A 15920-nucleotide genomic window follows, 5' to 3' on the forward strand; every position below is an offset into this window, starting at 1 on the left:
ATGACGGGTTTGGATCCTGCAGCTCTGGGGTCAGAGATACACTAGGAGAGAGAGAAAACAGAGTAAGTGACATGTAATGTAAATACATGGGGGCAGAGATAGAGGGAGAGGAAGAGAGATGCTCATGATAAAAGTTCCCCCAGCAGTCTGTTAAAAAATTGAGTTGCTCCAATTAGATTTTCTTCAGTGCTTTTTTTTTTTTTTCATGTCGTTGTTCATGCAGCAGCTATTATGAAATTAATAAATTCAAGAACAAAATGATTCGGCAATTAACCTTTGTGTTTCACACATGGTATTTAAATCTTGAAAAAAAAACCTAAAACAACACAAATTTCAAAGGCCCCAGAGATTAAACAAATAAAGGGTAGAAAATCTTAATTGACTTGTTGTGACATAATAGCATAATTGAGTATGCTATTATGTCACAACAAGTCAATTATGTCATCACAGAAAAGTTTAAGGCCATTACATATTTAAAACACTCAATGTCGGACATTTAAAATCTGTAAATAACTGTTTAAAATTAATTTCTAATACATTTCTAAACATTTTCTTAAACAACAAAGTTCAAGATGGTGCATAAATATCAACTTTCCACCAATCTTTACAAGGTCCTGCAACTGAGTCAATTACTCAATATAGAAAAGACCATTTCGATACATTTTACAAAAAACAAACGTTTAGCAGCAGACAAGATTTTGGAACACATCTAAATACTTTTGTAACAATTTGACCTCTCAAAACCTGAGTCTCAATGGAGATAACAGCCAGTCAAGTAACGTGCAATGGAATTTTCCTGAACTTATTTTCCAAAGCAGCATGTAACAGTGAATATCAGGGCCAGTCATAAGAAGAAGAAAAAAACGAGTGGGCAGATTTCTTTTCTTTTTTTTTTACATTTCAAGTTAAGTCGAATGTTGAGAATAAAGTTGAAATACTTCTTCCAGAATATAATCGAAAATTGTGACCCGGAAGCACTTTTCCGCAGCTCCAAACAACCCGATGTTGATGTTTTGGTAGCCAGTTTGCTAAGCTAACACTAGCTGCTAACCAAGTTGTAAAGTTGCGATATTATTATTGACAGGCTGAATCTGGAAGAAAGGATGCGGTGACTTAACGTGTGTCCTCACTATGTGGAGCCATGTTGGAATAGTCACAACCCAGGCAAACCCAGCCCAATCTGCCCATGTCCTATCCTTCCACCAAGTGTTGTGGAAATCCATTTAGTATTTCTTGTAGAATCCTGCTGAGAAAACAAAACAACCAAATAACAAACAAAAAAAAGGACAGGGGTGAAAACATAACCTCCTTGGTGGAGGTAATTGACTGGTAGCTAAAATTGGTACAAACCATCTCTTCTCTTTAAGATTAATCTGTTTATGTGTTTTCATCATTTCAAAATCAGCCCAATGCAGCCGATAAAATCAGCACTCTACATTTAACATTTTAGTGATACTGCATGGGGGTGTGCTCAGTTTTGTTATGAACAGTAGCATAGACTGTAGATTTTTATATAGAATCCCAGTTTGATTTATATTTTTGAGGTAATGTCACTGATATTTAGTATTTAAGTGTGGAGCATTGATATGTATTCTTTCATGAGATGGGTTTTCACTGACTTCAAATTCAGACAGGTGCTGTGTATAGACTGTAGTTGTATACATGACATGTATTTTGAGGAACAAATTAAAAAAGGGGAATCAGTCAAAGCAGTGGAAGGAATCAGTTTTTAATAAACAGAATTGCCCACAAGTTGTATTTGCAGCCAAACAAGGCAAGAGATACAATGGTTTATTGTGCAATACAAAGTGAAACCATATGGTCAGAAATCTGGCCTAATGGACAGAAGGAATAGAATTGATACTCGATTGGATTTTCTTTAATTTATGGTGAACACAATGAATCCACAAGTAAGTAAAGTGACCATTTTTAAGAAATAAATAAAAAAAGAATTCCAAGAAATCCATGTAACTTATTTCTTATTTCGTTAAAAAAACATTCCTCTGTGTATTCACAATATTGAATGGAAGGCAACATTGCACCTAGGATACATGACCTATTTGAAAATATACGAATGAGCTAAACATCTATTATAGTAAAGCCTTAAAACCTGAAGACTGAAGCAGCAGTCTTGCTTATAAAGAATCAGACATTCTTAAAATTAAATAGAAACTTTGCTCACTCAGATGCAACATTGGCTTTCAAACTAACCACAAATCAAGTTGCATTTTCACATCCTCTGGCCACAAAGTGGAGGTTTACTGACTGCTCTGGGACCAGAACAGTGCGGCAGATGCACTTCAACTCTTTCATCATCGGGTCTGGTTTGAGTTCAAAAACCCTGATTAGCTGTGATGGACAAAAAGAAGTATGGAGTTAGCGAAGTCACTTTATTATAGATCTAACGGAATGATAATGTCATGATCTCGTGTTTTGTATTTCCTGTTTTATTTTGAATTAGTTTTTGTACTTCCTGTTCCTAATGTGTCTCACCTATGTTCAATTTGCCCTACCCACTGGGTGTGTATTAAGTCTATGTGCTTCCCTTTGTCTGTGTCAGATCTTCTGTTGTTTTTCCCCAGTCTGTCCTTTGATGTCTGCTCCTGTTATGTTCCCTGGTCGGCGTCTGTTGTTTTGCCACAGTTTGTCCTTTTGCCCCTGGCTCTAGTTTTTTCAGTTCATCGGTTTGCTACATGTCGTGGACACCTTTTGTTGGATTTAGTTTTTTCGTTTGAAAACCTCCTAAGTCTGTTTTTTTTTCTATTTTAATAAAGACTACATTAAGTGCACCTCTGCATTTGGGTCCTGCTTTCCTGCTCGTCGTGACAGATAAAATAAGATAATATTTCGTTTATCCCAAAAAACTGCTTGCTCTGCGGCCCCCAAGTGGCTAATAAAATTACAGCAGTTTGAAATCAACTCAGGAAATCCGCTGGTGTGTGATGACCTATAATTGGCACAAATTATTTAAATAAAGCCCAGTAATACAACAGAACAATTAAATGTAATGCAGTATAATTTTTTGTAGAGAATCCTACAAAATACTCTCATAAACTCTCTTGTGCTCCTCTGGTGGTCTTTGATTCCAAACATTTAAGGTCCTGAAAACTTAGTACCCACAACTTATTACTATGAGTGATGGGATCCTGAAAAAAGGGCACAGTTGTCTGTCAAAATGGAAACAGATTCCGTTTGTTTTCTTGAGATTTCAGTATTTCTTTTTTTTCTGTGCTATTTTGACAAGGACAGGACACTGTGGGATGATTTCATGTAATCATGCGTACAAATCACAAGCACATTTTAACCACAATCTGACAACAGTTGATGGGTTGTTTGGTCACTGTCAATCAATTCTAATTAAACACACCCTTTCAATCCTGATGAAGTGGATCAACTGAGTTACTCATAGTTAATATCTTAATAAATAAGACCTGAAGGTATTTAACTTGGTGTAGCTTATTTAGTCATGAATATTTAATGATATGGATAAATAGCTAAGATCTGCTGCCAAGTGGTCACATGGTCTGCAAAGAATAAATGACCAAATATTTCTTTTATCTTTCATTTGTATATTTAGGTTGTCTGATTTCTTCGCTTTCCTCCAAACTCCATGCCAACTTTCAAAGCAGCTTTTTACTGTAGTGTTTTAGCTCAAACATTTACATTAGATCCTGTGTTTTCAGTACATGTTGCAAAGGTTTTTTTTCCCTCCTTGTCACTTACCTGAAAGACGACCATATACATCTCAAGCTCAGCAATCCGGCGACCGACACAGCCTCTCACGCCAAAGCCAAACGGGATGGAGCCGAAAGCGTTTGGTAACTCGCAGCCATTACGGAGCCATCTCTCTGGCTTAAATGTGAATGGTTCTGGGAAAGTGTCTTCATCGTGACTGATTGCATAGTGACAAAGTGTGAAAGCAGTCTGGAGACACAACAGTCGAGATAACATTAAATTCTGATCTTTTAGACATTATAAACTTGTACTACTGGACATTGTAGACTATTCTATGTAACTGATAATAAAAGTGCTCACAAAACAAGTATTAAATATCCAATTATAGTAATAAAAAAAAGCAAACCCACGTTCTTTGAAAACTGATATCCACCAATAGCAATTTTCTTTTCAGAAAGGATCCTTCCATTCATAGGAACCACAGGGTACATCCTGCAAAACAAAAATCTATCTTTCCATTTCTTTCAGACAATTTGTAAAATCATTGTTGTCTGCTAGATCCCCTTCCAATACCATGTATGTACATGTTTTAACTTCACTGGTAGCCCCAACACCATACCCCTCTCTAACCAGCTCTACCTCAGTGCTTCCTTGATAACAGCCCTTAAATATGGCATCCGAGTGATCTCAGCAGCGGTGGGGATCCGGTCTGCAGGTACGAATGTGGACACTTCTTTATAAAGTCTGTCCTGGATTTGAAGGTCCTGGGACAGCAGGTGCAAAGTCCAAGTGAGGGTATTGGATGTCTTGACAATCAAAGAAATGCAATTAAGTAGACAGGCAGAGAGAAATTCATATCTGTTTATAGCTTATATGTATATGCTGGAGAAAATGAGTAGTGACATCTCAAAATGGTGAGCATGAGTCATATAGCAAGTAAGGTGTTTTGGTTTTGGGATAGATTTCTTGAGGCGTTTTCACACTCTACAATAATTCTTACTTGCGTGTAAAAACATATTCAGTGTAGAGGGTGATATATTTTGTAGAAGATAGGTAAATTGATGACATAAAGACCTGGTTTGAATGGAGAAGCAAGCATAACATTTTTTCTTTTTTTTCTTTTAGAGTATCACATTTACCGTGTCCACTCCTGCTAACAGCAGCTCAGTGATACTGCCGTACACATCCTTCAAGCTCATCTGTGTGTTTGAGAGGAGATATGTTAGGTATTCGCCCTCCACATCCTGGCTGTGGTCCACACACTGCTGAATGTCCTCCATCTTCTTGTCAATCAACTCTTTTGCTATGAAAGCGGCAGAAAAGTGTTTCAATTTAGCATCAAGCATACAAACAAAAATTAACTCCTAAACAATTTCTTCTTTGTTTTTAAGTCAAATAAAAGGTAAATCATTAGACATATTTCAGATATAGGCCATTTGCATAGGTAATTCAGTTAGATGAGAAGATTGATGGCACTGTTATGATTGTACAAATATGACACAGCTAGCAATCAGTTAGCATGGACAATGGCAGTTCTAGAACAATTTTACCAGGGGGGCCAAGCTGGGGCCAGTTGTTTTGTCAGCCGGGAAAAAGAGACAAAGACAGTGTTCAAGTTTCCAAAATTTTTAGTTCAGTACAATTATTTACAGTATTTGGTTCAGTAACTTGTAGTTAGTTACAATTTTATTAAATTATATCGTTGAAAAAATAAAACACATTACTTTTAGCTTTATGTCAAGTTTACAGCACATTATTTGCATTATCAGCACAAACACTTCTTTATAAGGCTCAATGAACAGTAACAGCTCTACTGTACTAGAGGGTCTCTGCATCCCAGTCTGTATTTTCCTTTCCAAAATTCAGTTGAACTGATATAGTCATTATCCCAGGTCATCAATATTTGAATCAAATGAAAACAGAGCTGTCTCTTTAAGAAAATACATCACTTTGGGGGTTTAAAACTTGGATGCCATTCATTATGTCACAGTTTGTCTTTGAAAACCGTCTGTTAAGCTCATTGAGCATCTGATCAATGACAGGGTAAAAAAGGCTGTACGAGACGAATCTTTATCTGGTTGTGTCTCTGACCATCAGTAGTAAGTACACAGTGTTCACCGAGTTTAGAGCTCAGCCTTTTTTGTTGTTTTGCAGCTGGCTGTACTACAGTATCACATTGCTCAGAAATGTTCAACACTTTATCCCACAAGTTATCAAAAAACAACTCCTGTCTGAAATCATTCAATTTCTGAACTAAAGCTTCAACTAAATCAACACCCTTTGAAAAGTCAAATGATGAAGACTGTAGCATATCAGAGACAAATGTTGTTCCTCCAAACAGAACAAGATGTACAATGAATTCAAGATCTATCTGTTCCAACAGACCTCGAGCCTCAGTAGATCTTCACCACGGTGTTCTTGAGCTATCTATTGCAGACAATCGATCCATAATGTTACGTAGTGCTATAAATCGATATGCCCATCGAGTGTCTCTTAATCGTTGGAGTTCTCTTGGTGCACCTACGTACATCTCTCTTTTTATGGTTAGCCATTTAGGATGGACATATGACCCAGATGTGAACACGTATCGTTTTTCAAGAAAGGAGAAGAACTCATCTGCCTCTGGGACAGCTTTGACTATCTACATTGCAATTGGATTTAAAAGACATTTAAAAGGATTTTTAAACGCTTGCTTTTTGATTCTAGCCTGGACCCCGGAATGCTTACCACTCATGATGGCAGCACCGTCATGTGCTTGGCCTATGGGCGGCTGTGGCTCAGGAGGTAGAGTCGTGACGGCTCTTCCGACAGTGTATGAATGTGGCAGAAAAAGGCACGGTAAAAGTATGAATGTGTGTGAATGGGTAAAAGCAGAGGGGGGTCTGCGGTCTGTATTAATATAATACAGCGACTCAAGTTAAAAGAGAAGTCATGCTGTAATGGTAAGTCAGGGGGTTGGTCCCGATTCGAGACATCATTTGGTTCAAGTTTGGATTTATGTTGTTTTAGCGTCTCATTCCTTTTCCTAATACCTTCCTCCCAAATGTTTGCTCCCCCATGGACTACCTTGAATTTACTTTCACACAGTTTTGCTTTTTCTTTATCACTTGTAGCTACTACTCCCTCTTCGCCCAATACTGGCATTTTCCTTTTCCTTACTACTCCTGAGATTTGGTGGACCGCTGCCCATATTTCCCTGACAGATGTATCCACCCCCAATCTCCCACAGTACCTTTTCCAACCCTCCTTTTTTGCGGACTTAATCACTCTTCTAGCCTCAAAACTCAGTTCCTGCACAGTTCCTTTCCCTCACTGTTTCATCACATGCCTTATTCCACCAAGGGTCACTCACTCTTGCTTTAGGGTTTTTCTTTACGGAATGCACTCATACGCCTTACACAATATCATCTTGCATAAACTGTTGTTCCACTCAGCAATTGTTCCCTCCCCATTCACACTTGTCAAGACAACTATCACATTTGTTAGAGAATTTTTCCCAATCTGCCTTGCCATAATTAAAATAATCTATATTAGGCATTGTGTAAACTCATGCAGTGTGCATTGTGTAAACTCATGCAGCGTGCCCACCATGACATGGTGTCAGAAGTGGCCGACAGGACCCCTACAAAGAGGAAATGGCAAAGCTCGGACCACCAGAACCGCTTGACTTCATCTGACCGGCGGAATGGCCAATGTGGCGACCGCTTTCGACTTTCATCGAAGCTAGACAGGGACTGCGGGGAAGTGCAGGTTAACACATTTCTTTATGCCTTGGCAAGTGAGGCAGAAACAATCTACGACTCTTTTGTGTTCGGTGACGGTGAAGAGCACTCTTACAGCGACACAGAAAGGATTGATCCAGCGCTCGACTACATGACAGTAATAACCAAGTTTAGCGACCATTTTGTGCCTAAGCGGAACGTGATACATGACACAGCATGCTTTCACAGGCAGTTGGAGAAGCCTGGAGAGAAGGTCAAAGCTTTTGACAGAAGCTTATACGAGCTGGCACAATACTGTGAGTTCAAAGGAACTAAAGATGAACAAATCCGAGACAGGATTGTTATTGACATATCAGACAACGATGTTTCTCAGAAGTTGTAACTTGAGTCAAATCTCTCACTGGAGACAGCTATTCAGATAGCCCGCCAGTGAGAACAGATTAAGGAGCAGAACGTGAGTTTGTGCGCGGACTGTGCAATGGATGATGTGACGGCAGTTCAATGCTAAAAGGAGCGGCAGTGACCGACTATGGCCGAGAAAGCAGGAATATGGTGAGTCTTCAAGAGAAGCTGTTGCCTTTTCACACTGTAAAAGGAGACATGGCAAAACACATCCCTGCCCAGCCAAGAACAAGAGATGCAGAAAGTGCAACAATATGGCACATTTTGAGGAAGCTTGTCAAACAAAAATGCTAAAAGAGGTGGCGGTCGATGCCCAATGTTATGATAGACAGAGAGGACACGTTTTTCCTTGGAGTAGTAACTGAAGCTACGCCAGCCATAATTGAGCAACCAGATTCAGAAAATTAGTGGCTTGTGGATTTACCTGTAAATGGCAGCGCTGTGAAATGTAAGATAGACACAGGCGCAGACATCACTGTAATGTCAGAGACTGCATTTAACAAACTGTCACAACGCTCACGATTGGTCACGATGGCACAGTCGAGAGTATAGGCAGGTTTCTGGCCACGAGTCAGTAAGAAGCACAGAAATACAGGTACTGGTTAGCCATACTCTCACAACCTGCTCGGACGGTGTGTTGCCAAGAGGACTGGATAATGAGAGTCGATGGCATTGACACAGTCATGCTTAGTGATGTGTTTGGGGACATAGGTCTGCTTAATTGTGACCCTGTCAAAATTTAACTGAAAGCTGACGCTGAGCCCTACACTCTGTCGACGCCATGCCGCATCCCTTTTCCCCTTCTGTCAAAACTTGAAGCTGAACTGTAGCGCATGCTGGCCATGGACATAATAGAGGAGGTCACGGAGCCCACAGATTGGTGTGCAAGCAGGGAGGAGCACGACATCTGAATGCTGTTCTGAGGACAATTAAAGACAGTAGCTTTAAGCTGAACAAAGCCAAGGGCCATTTTGGCAAGTCCGAAATACAATATTTTGGACATGTCATTAGTGCTGAGGGAAAGGAAAACCGACCCTAACAAAGTGAAGGCTATCACGCAAATGCCAAGTCCAACCAACGTTGAGGGACTGCATCAAGTCCTTGGTCTCGTTAACTATGTAGGGAGGTTCCTGCCTGACCTTTCCACGAAGCTGTATCCAATCACTGGCCTGCCCAGGAGAGAGAGTGAGTGGGTTTGGGGTGACGCGCAAGAACAGGCGTTTAACAAGATTAAGGCCATGCTTGTGTCAGCCCCAGCACTGGCATATCATGAGATCAACCGGAAAACTGTGATAAGCGCAGATGCAAGCAGGTATGGCTTAGGAGCTGCGTTATTAAAGCAACGATGATGGTGAGTAAAAGCCAGTGGGATTCTGCTCTCGCACACTGTCTGACTCAGAGCAGAAATACTCCCAAATTGAAAAAGAGTGTTTGGCAGGGCGTGGACAGTTTCCGTCTGCAAACTGACCACAAACCACTGGACCCTCTCATAAACACATATGATTTGGACAAAGCCCCTCCAAGGTGCCAAAGGCTCCTCATGCGCCTTTTAAGGTTCCATGTAGTAGTTGAGCATGACCCGGGGAAAGAGCTGGTTGTCGCCGATCGATGCCCTCTCCAGAAGTCCGTTGACCGAAGTGGGTGAAAGGAGCACACACCATGAGGTACAAGCATATGTGGAGTCAGTAGTAACCAACGCACCAGTGTCATCAGCAGTGAAATCCATGCAGCCACACTGCATGATGGAGAGCTGAAAAATTCTCATGGGTTTCATCAGGAATGGTTGGCCACGGAGGGCAACACTGTTCCCGTCTCTGCACAATTATTACTCGGGGGCACACCTCTCAGAGACTGATGGATTAGTGTTATCCCAGGACAGACTTGTTACTACGACCTGTTGTGCTGAAACAGCTGCATGAGGGACACCAAGGACTGACAAGGTGCCGAGCACGTGCCACAATGTCAGTATGGTGGCCGCAAATCAGTGCAGAGATCACACAGATCCATGATCCATGAATTTGAGGAACTCTCGCGGTAACGTATTGTGTCACTTCCGGTTGTTGTCGCTTCTGTGAACTGTGTTTATCCACCGCTCCTCCTCGTCTCTCTTTAACACTGCGGTTTCCTCTAACTATTGGGAAAACTATCCGTTCCACTCTCGCTTGTTTAGTCTAAACACTCACAGCTCTCTTCCTATTTCAGCGACTCGCTCGCTAACTCACAGCGGTTGACACGCTCTTATCTGCACTCCTCACCGTAGCTTAGCTAGTTAGCTTTAGCAGCTAACAATGGCTTCTTCCTCTCCTGCTGTCTCCTGCTCTGTTTGCTCCATGTTTAGTTACTCCTCTGCCTCCTTTAGCGACAGTGATACTTGTAGTAAGTGTAGTTTGTTTGCTAGGATGGAGGCGAGGCTCAGTCTGTTAGAAGTGCGGCTCTGCACCGTGGAGAGTAAGTCGTTAGCTGAGACTGTTAGCCAGTCGCCGCTAGCCGGTGCTAGCCGCTCCAGTGTAGCTTCTTTAGCTCCTTCAGATCCCCCAGCAGCTCCAGAGCAGCCGGCAGGACAGGGCGGCTGGGTGACTGTCCACAATAAGAGGCATAGTCCTAAACTGAAGCCCATTACCCCCAGGCGAATGGTGCTGTCGAGCGAGCCATTAAGACTGCTAATCACATCTTGAAGCAGCCTGATCCGTGTCTCGCTCTCATGTGCTTCAGAGCGACCCCTAGTGCCGCTACAGGAGTGAGCCCAGCTCTCCTGATGACTGGAAGAGACATTCCAACTACACTTCCTATGCTGGGAAGAAGACCAGTTTCTCCAGTTGAGTGGCATCAAGTCCAGGAAAAGGACATCCAGACCAAGACAGCTTACCAGGTCTTCTATGACCGTCGTCACTCTGCGCAACCGCTTCCTGAACTATGTCCTGGGTAGACTGTCAGGGTGAAACTTTGCTCATAATTTAAATATTGGCCCAAATATCAGTATCATGTGGCCTCATTTTTTACGTTGATATATGGTGTATATCCATTAGACTGGTATCAATCACCAAATGTCTATTGATTCCTATAATGGACAGTTGACCAGGTCCTCAGACTGGACTATTTATATGGACTGGACTATATATAAATTACTCTTTCCCCAACACACAGAACAAACAATTTAACTATTTTTAACATCTCAGCTGTGCTTTCTCTTCTTTACAACTCACCAAAACTGAAGATGCCCTCCCAGCCAGCGATGTAGCGGCCCCAGTAGGGCAGCAAATTGCGGCTCCACTTGGGTGTCAGCATTGCAGGCATGCTGTTCGTGAACATCTGACCTATGGCATTGATGAAGTCTTGTGTACCTGCAGGAATTTCATTTTCCAGACACCCAAGCCTTGTCTCAAACAGAATGGCAGCAATACCTGAGTGGAGAAAGTTAACATTTAAGACATTTTTCTAAAAACTGCTAAATTTTTAGCCCTTATTTTTAGTTGAATTTAGTTTAGTTGATTTGAATAATTTTACCATTAATTTTAAATAGAGCAGGAGATTTTAGCAAACATGATCAGTGCACTGCAACAATACAATTTGATTGTGCAGCTTCAACTGTCTTCCAGATTTTGGACATACCCTCTAGTGAGAATTGATAGAGCTCATTGGCCATGTTGGTCACCAGATCTCCTGTTGGGCTGCACTGGCGCAGATAGTAGATCCTCTTGATGAAGTCTGTAACCACAGCAGTAATTACCCCACCATACTGTGCAGAGTCCTTCGGGTGCAGCATACGCTTGTTCAGCATTGCCCTCAGGTTGTACCACTGCTCCCCCTCCCTGGGAACAAAAGCAGAGTCTCAATATTGAATGAAGTAAATTATGAACACTGCAGCCTAGAAATCATATTACAGCAGTACATTTGGAATAAAAACATTGCCTGCATACAAAGAAATGAGGATGTAATTACAAATTGACTTTGGCTGAACTAAACCAGATTATTTCAAAAAGTATTGTGGGGTCCCCTCTAAACAATATCAACCTGTTAACAGTTCGATGTATTAAAATAGTAAATAGTAAATATTTACAGTTATTTAAACATCTATAATGAAATCCAAAAAAATGAATTAAGTGAGAACATAAATGGTTCCAGGAGGAGATCATTTTCCTCGTCATCCAGGCCATTTCACAATTGTAGGTCTTTAAAGTCCTCCCTGTTCATCCTGGTTACACCCTAGGCAGGGAAACAATGCCTTTAACGGATTGGCAGACTTATGTCATTCAACACTGGCTTGAAACTATAAGACTATAAGACTCTCCCACTCATTATATGATGCCTCCTACATGTAGTGTGTTTTGATCTTGGCACCTTTTTCAATCTTGTGACCTCCCTTCTTTAGACCTTGATGAGTGAATGTCACAAATACATACATACTGTACATTTAATATGAAAATATATTTTGGTCAGCCAGAAAGCCTTATGTAAGATACATACTTCAGTGAAATGACTCCATGTGCTTCCTGTGCAGGTTGCATTTTCATGGAGGGTTGGGCTCATACTGGGTTCAAAGAGAACTGCCCCACTCTTAAATGTAACCTATGGTTCTGTTTCCATCTGTTTAAAAATGAGGCCATATTTCATCCTCTCAAACATGCTAATGGCTAATAAACTGTTAGTTATACAGCATTGCACTGGTTCATATTTAACAAATATTTTGCAATAGTATTGATGACGTACATTTAGTCTATTGTCCTTAGTTAAGAAATTAAAACTTACCTCCTTCACAGGCTGTTGAGAGACGATTAGAACATTTAGCACTCGGTGCAGTTGAACATTTTTTTAATCTTTGCAGTCTCCCTCCAAAGGTGACAGATGTTTTCCTTGTTACAAAATAATTTAGCTTTCTTTGTCATCTAAATCAAAATAAGTTGAGTGCATCACAGGGGAAATGTGTTCCACATCACCCCCAAAATTGTTGTTCCCCAATCCTTTTTAAATTTAATTTAATATTTCAATTAATTTAAATTTGATAATTAGTTTCAAGTATTAAGTTGGAATTAAATGGCATCATGACCTTTCTACAATGATGATTCAATAGTTCTTTTCGCAACATATACATTGTGACTGTGTAGAAATGTTGATTTAATGCTGAATTTGTCAACCATGTAGCAACCTTGCTGACCATAATGTTGTAGTTATGACTTTTGCTGATTATGATGAATAATGCTTCACTTCCACAAGAGTGGATAAGAGGACATCGGAGGGAATTTATCTATATTTTCTCGGCACACGCTTGTATTTAGGCTGGAAAGACAAATTTTAGTAAGGTGTACCCACGTTAATATTCAAGTGAAATATTGTTCCCTAAATAATCCAAACAAAACTGGATCCATAGTCATGATTTTTTAAGAAATAGTTACATATTCTGAGAACTATGCTTATTTTCTGTCTTGGGGTGAGGGTTAGATGATTTATACCCGGGTCAATTGATCTATTAGGAAGAGTTTACCTGTACTGATTGAAAATTATTTAGTGAGGAGCATGACTAGCATCTTCATAGAATTATCTGTCAAGATATTAAGTCATTGATGTTAGGGGAGAAAAAAAGTAGCCTATTTCATGTTGACTAACAAGTGTAAAAATGTCAGTTAACAATTTGTCAGTGACCATTTGTTTGCTTGAGCATTAATTCAGTGGGTTCTCCTTAGCTGCTTTCAGACATGCACTGAAATCCAGAGGGGTTTGTTTTTTTTAAGGCAAATGTTGCTCCAGACATTTTCTGGAACTTTCCTGCCAGCCACCTGGTAAAATTTGGTAAAAATGTGAGTGACACAGCAGGATGTTGATGACAGTAAACAAAAACACTGCTTTCCGCAGCAGAATTATCGTCATGTCCTGCCTTTTGCGTCACCAAGACACAACAAAACATTTGGGTGAATTTCCAGACAATATTTATCTCACAGTTTTTGTCTGAAAACTGTGCCTGTTGCCTGCAAGTAACTTTCAGCAAGAAAGTGAACAAGCATTATTTTAAAAAGTAAAAAAAAAAAATCATATTCCAGTCTTATTTAAGAGTGCAATGAGGTTTAAAGCTAAGAAAAAGTAATTCGCAATATTATAGAGCTTCAATGATTTCAAATACATATCTTTGAAATTTCAGTGTTAAAAATTCTTTTTACTTCTAAGCTAACATATTTGTAAGTATATGAAAGTATACAAGTCCGGCCTATTTATCAATCAGGCTTTTGTTCCCCACAGCACTGGCTTCAGATAGATAGTTAAATTGAAAGTTTGTGTTTGTTTAAACTAACTAAACTATCATATATGGCAAAGGCCAACAGGTCGCCATCATTCCACTTTCGCAACCAGAGGTATTGTCTAGACATGCTGCAGTGCTTGTGGGGAAATAGAGCAACGAGGTAATGTATTTTTTTAAATCTTACACTGTGAAAGGCCCATAGCCGAGTCCTTTCATGTCACGATAGTCTTTCCACAGAGACATGTCTCCTCGATAAGGGAACTTGTCATCGTTTCTCATGACTTCCTCCAGCAACTTTGGCGTGTTCACGGATACTGCCTTTAGTCCATCTCTGTATATGGGCCCGTATCGCTGCTTCTCATAGATCTGATGGGAGGCAAAGTGAATGAAAGACAAATTACCAGAGAAACTTGAGTGTAAGCAGTCTTATAACTCATGAGGTAAGAAGAAGACTTTTTAAAAGTTGAAATGCTATTGATATGAATAAAGTTTAAATATTTGTCCTATCGATCGATTCACTGTGTTTTTTGACTGGGAAATTATATTGCACATTTGTACAGCCAATGAGCAAAGCATGTGAGTGTGTGATTGTCATGGCGTGACTGAGTGACGTTCACCCAACAGAAAGCCCATCCATCCATTCATTATCTATGCAGCTTTATACATTAAGGGTTGCAGGGGGGCTGGAGCCAATCCCAGCTGACATTGGCTGAGAGGTGGGGTACACCCTCGACAGGTCGCCAGCCCATCACAGGGCCAACATACTGAGACAAAAAAACATTCACTCTCACATTCACACCTATGGTCAATTTACAATCACCAATTAAACTAACCCCAATCTGCATGTTTTTGGACTGTGGGCACTGGTTAGTTCGAACCAGGATTTGAAACATTCTTCTTGCTGTGAGGCGACTACACCACCGTGCAGCCCTACAACAGAAAGTGCTCTTTTAAAAAGGGCAAACAAGCCTCTCCTTTGTGAGAGTAAACTGATATTAGCTGTGGTAATCTGAAGGTTACTATGGGAACATAGTAATGGAACTTGTCTGACATTTTTTATTATGCATTGTCGCTGGAGTAAATGTAATCAGGAAGGCAGAATCAACTAAAGCAGACACGTTGTATCAGGGATTTCTGGAATGCACAAAACATCCTGTGCAAATTTTTGGAAGCAGATTAAAAAGTGGAAGCATCGCTCCGACAGAAATTAAATGAATGGTGAATGTGTAAATCTGTGACAAACAGAGTCTGTGCAGAGCAGTGTACTGCTGCTGGCCTACCTGTAGCTCATGTAAACGTTTGTAGAAACCCTGAAATATCATTCTGTACATCATCTCCAAGAAGCTGACATGGGGAAGGTCCTTCAATGTCCGAGGCTTGACCTGGAAGGCGGAGAGGCCCCCCGGGGAAGACCTGTTTGCTAACCACCTTGAGCGGACCTGGGCCATGGCCAAGGGGCATGGTAGAAGCAAGCCACCACTCCTTTTCGTTAGACATTGGTACAGCCCTGAAGCCATGATGGTGAGAAAACAGCAAATACAAAGGGCTCCTGTGGCATCCACCAGAGTAGATGAGCAGGGAGGAGTCATGTTTCACTGAATGTTTAACCCTTCCAGCAGTTCCAGCAGAGAGTCTACCAGTACCAATAAGGGATGGAGGTCGTTCTTCTCATACATTTGTAGTGCAAAATTAAATGAAAAAGCCATAATAAGTATGTTGGGTAACTAAAGCACATAAGAAACTGCAGAATTTGTACAGATATCACTAAATTGTATGGTTGTGATATTTTCATTTGTGCAATTGTGCTTTTCCATATACCACAAACTTTTTCATGACAAAAGCCTTCTAATGAAACTACTGAATAACACATTTATGTTCTTGATGAAAAAAAT

The 15920-nt window shown here is 40.5% G+C and overlaps 1 protein-coding gene across 1 annotated transcript; it reads right to left on the minus strand.

Moving 5' to 3' along the window:
* Positions 1-1700: 1700 nt before the first annotated feature.
* LOC118283128 (sterol 26-hydroxylase, mitochondrial) lies at positions 1701-15577 on the minus strand. The gene is made up of 9 exons (XM_035604845.1): positions 15309-15577; positions 14213-14394; positions 11409-11608; positions 11003-11200; positions 4815-4978; positions 4315-4481; positions 4086-4167; positions 3724-3924; positions 1701-2349 (listed from the first exon to the last, which is right to left on the minus strand). Exons 1-9 carry the CDS (start codon positions 15543-15545, stop codon positions 2218-2220), a joined length of 1563 nt encoding a protein of 520 aa, XP_035460738.1. The 5' UTR covers positions 15546-15577; the 3' UTR covers positions 1701-2217.
* Between the last annotated feature and the right edge of the window lie 343 nt (positions 15578-15920).

This window comes from Scophthalmus maximus, chromosome 14, assembly GCF_022379125.1.
Source record: "Scophthalmus maximus strain ysfricsl-2021 chromosome 14, ASM2237912v1, whole genome shotgun sequence".
In the NCBI taxonomy this organism is placed as follows: Eukaryota; Metazoa; Chordata; class Actinopteri; order Pleuronectiformes; family Scophthalmidae; genus Scophthalmus; species Scophthalmus maximus.

Bases quoted from the DNA above. Each gene is read 5' to 3' on its own strand.
- LOC118283128 (XM_035604845.1), bottom strand. From the start codon at position 15,545: ATGGCTTCAGGGCTGTACCAATGTCTAACGAAAAGGAGTGGTGGCTTG. The intron at 4,482-4,814 runs GTAAATGTGATA...TTGATTGTCAAG, and splicing joins TGTTAGCAGGAGTGGACACG to ACATCCAATACCCTCACTTG. The intron at 2,350-3,723 runs GTAAGTGACAAG...TGTCCATCACAG, and splicing joins TGTATATGGTCGTCTTTCAG to CTAATCAGGGTTTTTGAACT.